Below are 12,498 nucleotides of genomic sequence, written 5' to 3' on the forward strand. Positions count from 1 at the left end.
GTGCAGATTACGCCAAAGGGTGCATACAGACCAAAACAACCCCAATACCCGTTGAAAAAGGAGGCTATAGAAGGTATTAGGCCAGTATTCCAATCCCTTCGAGACGCCGGTGTAATAATACCATGCCCATCTCGCCTGTCTGTACCCCCATATTTCATGTGAATAAACCAGGGTGTGATGAGTGGAGATTTGTACAAGACTTACAAGCAGTAAATGCAGCTGTACAAGCAAGGGTGCCTGAAGTGCAAAATCCACACACCATATTATCACAAATACCACATGACAGTCAACGGTTCACCGTTGTGGACCTGAGCCACCTTACGCCTGTTGAAACATTTAGCTGCAGAAGGGCATAAGGCTAGTAGAGCAAAACTATAGAACTGTAAGGAGGAAGTAACATTCCTGGGGCATATCATTAAGGGGAATACACACAGGTTGACTCAAAATCGAGCACAAGCTATAATTTCGCTACCTAAACTGACCACAAAGAAACAAGTGTTATATTTTTTAGGCATGTGTTCCTACTGTCCCATGTTTATTCCGTCCTATGCAGAACTGGAGGGACCACTATGGGCCATCACTCCCACCAAAGCCAGGAATGCAGTGCAGTTGGCCTGGACCCCAGAGCCGGAAAAGGTGTTTGTAGGATTGAAACAAGCACTACAACGCCTGCCTGTCCTAGGTTTACCTGATCCCAACAATAGATGAAAAAGGTAGTTATATGATGTCGGTTGTATGCCAGAAACATGGAACACATCAAAGACCAGTAGCTTACTTCTTGGCAAAATTAGACATGGTGGCACAAGGGCTACCAGCTTAATTCGGTAATGATCTGATGTTAATTTGGTAATGATCTGATTTACATTTTAAACTCAATATTTAATGTAGCTAACAACTATTACAAGTCTACCTGAAAGCTGCAGTAGCCTGTTGTGAAATGTTTATGGCATAGAACACTATTAAACCTGTACAGCAGGGTTCCACGGACCTGTAAAGCAGGTTTTTGTAGCTTCGAGTTCAAACAACTTCAAAGTATAGGCTGTTTGTTTGCTTGTGAATATTTTGGTGAAGCGTTGAATCTGATCAGGTGAGACTTTCTGCATCAGAGTTCAAAGATCCGATCAATTTTAGAATGCTACTTTTGATTCGTGTTGAGCCTCATTACAGGAAATTAAGTTTGTTTGCATTTGTTTGCAAGTTTTCGCGTCTGAGAGGCGGTAGTCCTACATATTTCTAAAGTTTGTCGAAGTTAAACATAATGCGATGTGACTGCATTTTAGTAGTAAACTAATCGATTAATATTATAAACATAATTATAAATATCAATATTATAAATATTATAAATATTTTCTGACAAATTATTTTGTAAGAGAAACGTCTACCGGTGTTCTAAATGGTTGTCTGAATGTGTTAATAGACTTGAAAACTCGCATCCACGTCTTCTGAATCATGTTTTTGGCCAAATCAATCATTGGAGGGATTCTGGATGCCGTGAGGTTGGTAGCGTGCTTACTATTAACTTTTTTTCTCTCCACTCACATTCGTTTTAATTTTTAAAACTTTACTATGAGAATAACGTACCTGCACAGAAAACGTTCTTTCATTTCTAACATTTACTTCAGTTTAACGGCTTCTACTATTTCTTTCATGCACCCTTACATTTCGTAGCCATACTGATCCTGGACAGTTTTCTCCTTCCCAGCCAGTAAGTTACCACCATGTTTTGCGTGTTTTTCATTGTTTGCATTAAAGAGATAGTTGCATTGCAAATAATCGATTGAATTTCGAGCATTGGAACTTGTAAAGTATTTATGGACTATTCTTACAGCATATATTCTGAATGTGTGTTCCAGCCCCCTCCCAGGAGACCATTACTACATGCACAGTCTCCGCAAAATGAAAGTGATGAGGAGAGGCAATTTCGCAAGGTTTTCCAACAGCTCGCTGGAGATGTAAGATCTAAGTCTCGATCTAATGGATCTTCTCACAGTTACTGCATACTTTTAAGCCTTGTCATGTACATCGTTAATAAATTAATTGCATTTAAATAATTATTTTTGCCTCATCACTTTGAATGCAGCAAGAAGCAGAGGGGCTACGGTAAATACCTACAGGAACTAATCTCTCCATTCATTTTCATGCATGTAGAGACATGAAAAGTTAGTATCGCTGTTGGATCAAAAAAGGACATTTGTGCCCCTTCCAGTTACACATACAAAAACCTCTAAGTCTATTCAAACTTGGCACTTGAAGGTTCTTAGTTTCTTTAATTAAATTGAGGAGAATAAGACTAAAAAAAAATATATTTTTTAATGCCAGAAAGATTAATATTCTGCAGGCTTTTCAACTGCAAGCATTTGTGTATTCCAGCACAGTTGTTTAATGCCTTTATGGATTTTGACCAATTGTTCATATGACCTCCCATCTGTGGACTCATTCCTGAACTTCACACAGAAACTAAGGGTGTGGTTTGAGCATATAAAGCTTTACTGATCCTTCAGTTAGGTAACCTGTCTGGTTCCTCCTCTTGGACAAATACCACTGTGATGAGAAGCATCTAGATGGTTCAAACCCATCTAGATGGGATGTGTCATAGTTGTGGAGTGCCTGAGATTTGTCATGAATTTAAGGAAAGCACATTTTTGTTGTTTTTAAAACTTTGTTCATGTCTCCTATTTTAATTCAAGCAATCACTTTAAATTGCATACATCTATTGTGGAAATTCTATAAAATCGTGTAATCAAAAGTTTAAACTGTAGGCCAACCACAAAACGGCCTATCTTTGTGTGTGTTGATATTGTTTGCCTCATATGTGTTTCTGGTACAGGACATGGAAGTGAGTCCTAATGAGCTGATGAACATTCTCAACAAGATTATATCCAAATGTGAGCATGCCTACCTTCTGTTTAAGCCTGAAAATTACCTATTATCAGAACTTATATTCCTGCAAAATGGTACACTCATGAAAGAGAAGCATTCTCTCATTTAGTAACATAGAACAGTGGAACTGACTCCACATGCAACAGCTGAAAGACTCTCAAGGAAACGTTCAACAATAAGCATGAGAAATATTAAAAGGGCTCAGTGCTTGAGCACGTTTAGCAAATTCATTATTTGTATACGAATATACTCTCAGTCAAGACTTCATGAATGACTGTTGTGTGGGCTATGGCATTTGTATATTGTAGTGATTGCATAATTAGAAGCAGGCATGCTCAGAATTTTGAGAAACTGTAGTAGGTGTAGTTAGGGAGGACATGAACAATTAATTCCAAAATCATATTTGCCTTTGCCACAGTTATACTTATGTAATTGTATTATTATTATTATTATTATTATTATTATTATTATTATTATTATCATTATTATTATTATTATTATTATTATTATCATTATTATTATTATTATTATTATTATTATTATTATTATTATTATTATGGTGATTGATAATGATCTTTTTCTCCCACTTTTAGATCATGACCTAAAGACTAATGGTTTCTCACTTGAGACTTGCAGGAGCATGGTGGCACTAATGGATGTATCCTTTTATAAAAGATGAGAATATGGTGAAATTTAAGGATATCTTGGACATTGTTTTCAACAAAGATTGGAGTTATTGTGCCTACTTTTGTTTTACTTAACGCCTCTCGATCAGAGTGACACCTCTGGAAGATTAGGCTTTGAAGAGTTCAAGCATCTGTGGAACAATATTAAGAGGTGGCAGGTAAAAAGCTATGGAAATGTTATTTCATTTTAGCCTAAATTGATTGTTCTCCAAACATGGTCATTGATATTAATTATAACTGAATATATATATTACTAGATAAAATATTTTCTGGTGGTCTGGATTTAGCTGACAGCCTTGTATAGTTCAAAAAATCACCTGAAATATTATATACACTCAGGGCAGGGTGGGGTATTTTCATTACATAAACAATAAATCAGTAAGAAAACCGATGCATCGTTTTCTGCTAAAAAACAACTCGACAACGCCCAATCTGCTAGCTCCTTCATGTTATGTCAGTCCCAAGTTTCTCCTAACTGTACTGTTTCCCCTATAAAAGGCTAAGCGTCTCATGGTTTGAATGAATAATCGCTGTCGCAGTATTGAAAGCTTTTTGAAAGCTTTTCGAAAGCGCACGATTGGCCACACAGCACAAGTGTGCATTTGAAGACACGTGCATTTTTATTTCTTTGCCATATTCCGATTTAAGCCATAATCACTTCTGCAGGCATCATTTAGGGTCAAATGCAATACATTTTTGAGGTGGTTTGTGGTTTAAATGCAGAGATGTAATGCAGTGTTTGCCACACTGCCAGCAGTAGTATGCCACTAAATTATCTTAGCAGTTCTCGTCCTGACGATTGAGCCTGTGGAGTAACTTTTCATATTTATTTTTAAAAACTCTTTTATTTAGTTATATATTAAGACAATCCCCAAATATTATAGGAGCAGATTTTCAGTTTTATTAACTCCAAACATCTTTTACTGGTTAAGCCTGGTTACTGTTTGTTTGCTTGTTTTTTCTTTTTGAAGCAAGGCCACATATCTTGCTGCATTTCTATTATAATCAAAGGTAACCAGTAAGAAGAGAAAGCTCCCGATTCAACGGATTTCGTATTGTTTGACATGAAGAATTCGTGATATGCCAAATATAATTTTACAGAATATATCTCTCCAGCTTAGTTCACATACAATATACCATATATATTGTTAAAGAATTGCATTAATACAAATCAATTTGACTTTATTTGGTTCAGGGAATCTTTAAACAATATGATGCAGACCACTCTGGGACGATTGGAGTTGATGAACTTCCAGCTGCATTCAGAGCAGCAGGTTAGTGTGACAGTCCTGGTGAAGCACTTCTACACTTCACACCGGCTATGCAGGCACAAACTGACCACAGTTGGATATATTAATCAAAGTCCAACTAGGCACAAGCAAACATTCTGTGTGATATTAATTTGTCTTTATATTGCCTCAGCTCTCTCACAAGTTCTCCGTGTGCTGTATCCCCTCTCACTTTGACCTAGGATTTCCTCTCAGTGACCAACTCTTCAAGATGATCACTCGCAAATACAGCGATGAAAGCAGAAACATGGACTTTGACAACTATATTGGGTGCCTGGTGCGACTGGATACCATGTGCCGTGAGTTGGCTGTTTTACAGCAACTTACACAAGACCATTTAATCTTTATTTTTCCAGACACAGTTGACTAAAAGACATTTGTTTGCATCCATAGAGGCTTTTAAAATACTTGACAAGGACAACACTGGTTCTATCAAAGTCAACATTAAAGAGGTATGAGAACTACATTGAATTGGGCTTGGAAAAATCTATTACCACAAGCAACAAAATCTCTTGGCAACCTAAATCCATATATTGAAACTGTACACAAGTGTCTGACCTTTTACTTATCTGTTTACAGTGGCTGCAGTTGACTATGTACTCCTAAGTCAAGAGGAAATCATCTCAGTTCTGTGCCATTTTATTGTTCATTGTTATTGAGTGTTATAATTATCATAAGAAAATGTCCCTCTAATTTAATAAGCCTTTTAATTTGGAAACACACATTTTAATTGTTGATTAGGTAGTGTATTGCTACTTGATGATAAAGACCGTGCAGCATCCTGTCACTAGGGGGAACCTTTGTGCTTACATATCATTTAGCCCTACGCTCTCAAGAAGACAGTGTCTTGAAAATAAAATCAATATTATACGTTAGCAACTTGGCATTTAATGTGGCTGTTGTCATGGTAGTAGGTCAAGGCTGGTTATGTGACAGCACATGTCATCATCTTTATTGCAAATTACCCAAAATATGGGAAAATTTTTCTTATGGAACATATCAGAATGCACATTGCATAATGGGCGCACGGATGATACCCTGACGTCAAAACTATTGTGACTTCCTCTTGTTTTAACTGCAAATACTCAAAGATTTTAATTACATCAAATCATGCTATTTAATTTTTAAAGCAAGTGGAACTGTTTATATGTGAGCGGCTTGGCATTTATTGTGTCTGCGATTCACTAATTCTATGAAGTTAATAGATGTTTTGGTCTGACAGTGTTTATGCATATGAGTGGTTTATTCATGGTAACAGTGTTTCAGCACCGCTACAGCTGTAGTTGACAAATTAGTGGATTGCCTGGTGAACAGCACAGTCCAGTAAACATGAAAAACCTCGTATTCCAGCTGTGGTTTTAAACCCGTGTGCAACATAGTCTGATAAATTATACAGTGAGTTGTTATACCCAGGGGAATGCCATACACTCGCAGCTATACATGTTGCCATTTTTTGTTGCCATTTGAGGGACTTATCACAGTACATTATAAAATGCTTCATAAATAGGTGATAGATGTACACTGATATCAAATGTATCTTAAATTTTAAATGACTATGTGTTCTAGGCTAATGAACACATGAACTGATAAACACTGTGTTGGGAAAGGGGAAGTGGGTTGTTGCTATAAATTAATAAATAATATGGTTATTTAAAAAGCCATTTTGTAGTTCTCTTGTCCAGGTAACTCGCTTGTCTGTCAAACCCTTTTTTTCATACAGTTTCTTTAAAGAATCTTTTAGGAATTAAAAAAAAAGGTATTTAGTGCTCATAAAGTGGGAATGCCATCACATTTTAGGAACATGCATTAGGCAACTAAACAGTGATATAGCAAGACTAGACAATCACTGTGTAAAGTGAAGAAAAGTAACTTTAATGTAAGGATATTTCATTCGTTGGATTGGATAGAGTATAAGAATCACAGCCTACGTAATTGAAAGACTTATCTGGTTACAAACCCAGTAAAGGCTCTTCATCATCCTTATCATATATCATACTAATTTATTTCCCTTCACAACATAAACCAAATACTCATTGGACCCTTAAAAGGACTGAAGTATGTCGAGATTGTCTGTGTGAGAAACTGTGTTGCAGGCACATAGCTAGACATGAGTGAATGTAACAGAAAGCTGGTTTTATTGAAGAGACAAAAAACAGAGAATACAGAACAAAATTTGCTAGTAGAGGCACCAGCAGCAAAACCAAGATAAACAATGTTGTAAACATCAGCCCAATATCAGCCACGGCAGATGTCATTATAGGGTTGATGGCAAAGCACTTGGACTTAAACAGAAGTAAGTAAAATCAGGAACAGCTGCAGGTGCTTACTAATAAACAGGTGATTGTGAAGTGTGATTGGTAGTTCTTTGGCTGACTAACGACTGAGGTGTGACAGTATGCAACAGTTGAAGGTGCGTCTGGGGCCACTGGTTCACCACCTGCACCTTGCTAGTCTGCATCCCTACGTTAGTGAGGATGATGAGGTAGCCAGCTAACCTCACACAGATAGAACTCCAACTTCTCCAGCTTGCAATATAAACTGTTTCGCAAGAGAGTGTGGATAACCGTCGCAGATGTGTTGGTCCAGAGTTACTGAGTAGACTAGGATATTGTTGAGGTATAAAAGAAATGAAGGATTTAACCAAATATTCTTGTAGGGCCTTGTTAATGAACACCTGGAAAAGGAGCGCTGTGTCTAGCCCATACAAGAGAACCAGGTGGTAGACCAGAGAGGCAAGGCCATGGGGCTGTGTCTGCAAGTATCACTGTGAGAACTTATGGACCAATACTTTAGGAACAAGAAAATAAAACATATAAGCTATATAATTAGCTGAAGGTTGTGTAAATAACTGCGCCCCCCCCCCCCCCCCCCCCCCCCCCCCCGAGTACATTCATGCAGTGGCCAAAAATGATCAAGCAGGACAGCATACACAGTCTGTTAGATGAATAGATTTTTCACTTGCTGCCCATCATCATTAATATCAGTCAAAAAAACTAAAGCAGGCAGACTAGTTTTGAAAAGAAGGGTGTCCTTGAGGCCTCACTTGGACATCCTAAATATTAGCTAAATGTTTCTACCAAAGACATGTAACCAATTTATGTAATGCTTTTTGATTTTATTCCCTCCATACATTCCACACACTTTATCAGGGCCATGTGACTTTTCCCAAGATTACTGGATATGCTATATGCTAATTTTCCTATTTTCCTTAACTCTGTCTCTCTGGTCCCACTGTCTACCTCACCTCATTTGATCTTCCTCAGGGCCCTGGGGCATGTTTCTCAGGATGAGTGACACAGAGTCAGATATGCTGAGATGCACACATGAGAATATACAGATGGCAAAGCAGATGAGTAAGTGGAAATAAGTAAATGATAGAGCATGTGCAACATGTTCAGACATAATATGATATGCGGTGTCTAAAATGAGACAGTCGTCTATCACCAATTCCAGACCATTTGACATAGCCTTGCACATATCTAAAAAATAAACAGCACAGGACAGCATGACATGAGACCGAATAAGGGTGTAGCACTACTGATTCAAGGATAAACTGTTTATGGAAAAGGGAGTCATATTGTAGGGAATTCTAACAAAAGAGACCTTATATAGGGTATCCATTCAGCAATGCAATATGGTTCTTAGCTCAGTGGTTAAGTTGCTTGAGTAGTAATCAGAAAGTTGCCAGTTCATGTCCCACCACTGGCAAGTTGTCACTGTTGGGGCCCCTGAGCAAGGCCCTTAACCCTCAATTGTGCAAGTTGTATTCAGTTATAAAATTGCTTTGGATAAAAGTGTCAAGTAAATGTAATGTGGGATTTATTAAACAGTGTCTTTCAGAAATAGGACTGGTTCTATATCTACTGCTGTAAAACAAAATAAAGTATCAAATGTAACTAAGAAAACTGTTAGTTGGTATTATTTTCATACAGCCCTATTCAGTATCACCGAGTTACAGAATACCATACTAAGTAAGCTAGCTAGCAATGTCAGAAAGATAAGATTTACGATGTCCACAGTCAGAATCCATTTCCCCGGCTCTGATACTGCTCGAAGTATTGGTATTAGAATGAAGATGAAGACAAATATAAACAATACTGTTGCTGTCGTGATGATAGTAATGACTCGGTTACAGCAGATTTTATTTCTCTGAGCAACTTTCGTCGCGAGTTGCTCCCCCATCCAGACACATAGTGTGACGTGATACCGCGGGTGGTTTGTGTTCGCGTGTAACACATCAAATGTCTGCATTTAATGTCTTTATCCTTCATCATAGGAACAAGACGCGAACAAAAAGCGCGCAGTGGCAAGCTGGCAAAAATGCAAACCAAATGTTGGGGGCGGTGGGCGTGTCCCGACAGGGTGCCTGGCGCGCCGTGACAGTCCTGGTAAGAACATAGCTTTATGCTCAAGTCTGCCATGTTAATTCGGTAATGATCTGATTTACATTTTAAACTCAATATTTAATGTAGCTAACAACTATTCCAAGTCTACCTGAAAGCTGTAGTAGCCCGTTTTGAAATGTATGCAGTTTTATGACCAAGCGAAGGAACAGTGAATTTTTAGGGCATAGAGCACTAACGAACCTGTACAGCAGGTTTTTGTAGCTTCTAGTTCAAACAACTTCAAAGTATAGGCTATTTGTTTGCTTGTGAATATTTTGGTGAAGCGCTGAATCTGATCAGGTGAGACTTTCTGCATCAGAGTTCAAAGATCCGATCAATTTTAGAATGCTACTTTTGATTCGTGTTGAGCCTCATTACAGGAAATGAAGTTTGTTTGCATTTGTTTGCAAGTTTTCGCGTCGAAGAGGCGGTAGTCCTACATATTTCTAAAGTTTGTCGAAGTTAAACATAATGCGATGTGACTGCATTTTAGTAGTAAACTAATCGATTAATATTATCCCATCGATTACTTCTAAACATCAGAGTACATTAACAAACTCTAAAACGGTATGCTGCGTTTAAGGAAATGAACAATTTTGATTATCGAAAGCATTTTCGACAAATTATTTTGTAAACGAAGCGACTACCGTTGTTCTAAATGGTTGTCTGAATGTGTTAATAGACTTGAAAACTCGCATCCACGTCTTCTCAACCATGTTTTTGGCCAAATCAATCATTGGAGGGATTCTGGATGCCGTGAGGTTGGTAGCGTGCTTACTATTAACTTTTTTTTCTCTCCACTCACATTCGTTTTGATTTTTAAAACTTTACTATGAGAATAACGTACCTGCACAGAAAACGTTCTTTCATTTCTAACATTTACTTCAATTTAACGGCTTCTACTATTTCTTTCATGCACCCTTACATTTCGTAGCCAAATTGATCCTGGACAGTTTTCTTCTTCCCAACCAGTAAGTTACCACCATGTTTTGCGTGTTTGTCATTGTTTGCATTAAAGAGATAGTTGCATTGCAAATAATCGATTGAATTTCGAGCATTGGAACTTGTAAAGTATTTATGGATTATTCTTACAGCATATATTCTGAATGTGTGTTCCAGCCCCCTCCCAGGAGACCATTACTACATGCACAGTCTCCGCAAAATGAAAGTGATGAGGAGAGGCAATTTCGCAAGGTTTTCCAACAGCTTGCTGGAGATGTAAGATCTAAGTCTCGATCTAATGGATCTTCTCACAATTACTGCATACTTTTAAGCCTTGTCATGTACATCGTTAATAAATTAATTGCATTTAAATAATTATTTTTGCTTTGAATGTAGCAAGAAGCAGAGGGGGTACATTAAATACCTACAGGAACTAATGCCTCCATTAACTTTCATGCATGTAGAGACATGAAAAGTTAGTATCGCTGTTGGATCAAAATAGGACATTTGTGCCCCTTCCAGTTACACATGCAAAAACCTCTGAGTCTATTCAAACTTGGCACTTGAAGGTTCTTAGTTTCTTTAATTAAAGTGAGGAGAATAAGACTAAAAATATTAGTTTTTTAATGCCAGAGAGATTTATATTCTGCAGGCTTTTCAACTGCAAGCATTTGTGTATTTCAGCACAGTTGTTTAATTCCTTTATGGATTTTGACCAATTGTTCATATGACCTCCCATCTGTGGACTCATTCCTGAACTTCACACAGAAACTAAGGGTGTGGTTTGAGCATATAAAGCTTTACTGATCCTTCAGTTAGGTAACCTGTCTGGTTCCTCCTCTTGGACAAATTCCTACCACTGTGATAAAAAGCATCTAGATGGTTTAGATCTGTAGCTTTTGTAGCTTTGTTGTTTAAAATGGGTGGGCTTGATGTGGGATTTGTCATAGTTGTGGAGTGCCTGAGATTGTCATGAATTTAAGGAAAGCCCATTCTGGTGTTTTTAAAACTTTGTTCATGTCTCCTATTTTAATTCAAGCAATCACTTTAAATTGCATGCATCTGTCATGGAAATTCTATAAATGGTGTAGTCAATAGTTTAGGCTGTAGGCCAACCGCAAAACAGATTATCTTTGTATGTGTTGATATTGTTTGCCTAATATGTGTTTCTTTTTGGTACAGGACATGGAAGTGAGTCCTAATGAGCTGATGAACATTCTCAACAAGATTATATCCAAACGTGAGCATGCCTACCTTCTGTTTAAGCCTGAAAATCACTTAATATCAGAATATATATTCCTGCAAAATGGTACACTCATGAAAGAGAAGCATTATCTCATTTAGTAACATAGAACAGAGGAACTGACGGCACATGCAATGGCTGAAAGATTCTCGAGGAAACGTTCAACAATAAGCAGGAGAAATATTACAAGGGATCAGTGCTTGAGCACATTTAGCAAATTCATTATTTGTATACAAATATACTCTCAGGCAAGACTTCATAAATGACTCGTGTGGGCTATGGCATTTGTATATTGTGGTGACTGCATAATTAGTAGCAGGCATGCTCAGAATTCTGAGAAAGCAGAGTCACTTGGACATACTGTAGTAGGTGTGGTTAGGGAGGACATGACCAATACATTACAAAATCATATTTGTCTTTGCCAGGGAGGACATGAGAATATCATTCCAAAATCATATTTGCCTTTGTCACAGTTATACTTATGTAATTTTATTATTTATAATAATAATAATAATAATAATAATGTTATTATTATCATCATCATGGTGATTGATAATTGTCTTTTTCTCCCACTTTTAGATCGTGACCTAAAGACTAATGGTTTCTCACTTGAGTCTTGCAGGAGCATGGTGGCACTAATGGATGTATCCTTTTATAAAAGATGAGAATATGGTGAAATTTAAGGATATCTTGGACATTGTTTTCAACAAAGATTGGAGTTATTGTGCCTACTTTTGTTTTACTTAACGCCTCTCGAACAGGGTGACAGCTCTGGAAAATTAGGCTTTGAAGAGTTCAAGCATCTGTGGAACAATATTAAGAGGTGGCAGGTAAAAAGCTATGGAAATGTTATTTCATTTTAGCCTAAGTTGATTGTTCTCCAGACATGGTCATTGATATTAATTATAACTGAATATTTATATTACTAGATAAAATATTTTCTGGTGGTCTGGATTTAGCTGACAGCCTTGTATAGTTCAAAAAATCGCCTGAAATATTATATACACTCAGGGCAGGGTGGGGTATTTTCATTACATAAACAATAAATCAGTAAGAAAGCACAAAACGATGCA

At 37.4% G+C, this 12,498-nt stretch overlaps 2 protein-coding genes across 4 annotated transcripts in view; both read left to right on the forward strand.

Moving 5' to 3' along the window:
• Positions 1-1,022: 1,022 nt before the first annotated feature.
• Positions 1,023-6,479, forward strand: LOC113589167 (calpain small subunit 1-like). The gene is made up of 11 exons (XM_035534250.1): positions 1,023-1,087; positions 1,418-1,496; positions 1,669-1,705; positions 1,854-1,952; positions 2,828-2,885; positions 3,474-3,538; positions 3,656-3,724; positions 4,762-4,840; positions 5,038-5,154; positions 5,249-5,307; positions 5,435-6,479. Exons 2-11 carry the CDS (start codon positions 1,450-1,452, stop codon positions 5,459-5,461), a joined length of 657 nt encoding a protein of 218 aa, XP_035390143.1. The 5' UTR covers positions 1,023-1,087; positions 1,418-1,449; the 3' UTR covers positions 5,462-6,479.
• Positions 6,480-9,168: 2,689 nt separating this feature from the next.
• Positions 9,169-12,498, forward strand: part of LOC113589169 (calpain small subunit 1-like) — a 6,881-nt gene continuing 3,551 nt past the window's right edge. Inside the window, exons 1-7 of one of the 3 annotated variants that reach the window (XM_035534205.1) lie at positions 9,169-9,243; positions 9,923-10,001; positions 10,175-10,211; positions 10,360-10,458; positions 11,365-11,422; positions 12,005-12,069; positions 12,187-12,255. In XM_035534205.1, the coding sequence (XP_035390098.1) occupies positions 9,955-10,001; positions 10,175-10,211; positions 10,360-10,458; positions 11,365-11,422; positions 12,005-12,069; positions 12,187-12,255 (375 nt within the window). In that variant the 5' untranslated portion in view covers positions 9,169-9,243; positions 9,923-9,954. The other 2 variants (XM_035534207.1, XM_035534206.1) reach the window with 2 other exon arrangements.

The sequence above is a fragment of the Electrophorus electricus genome, chromosome 15 (genome assembly GCF_013358815.1).
Source record: "Electrophorus electricus isolate fEleEle1 chromosome 15, fEleEle1.pri, whole genome shotgun sequence".
NCBI lineage: Eukaryota > Metazoa > Chordata > Actinopteri > Gymnotiformes > Gymnotidae > Electrophorus > Electrophorus electricus.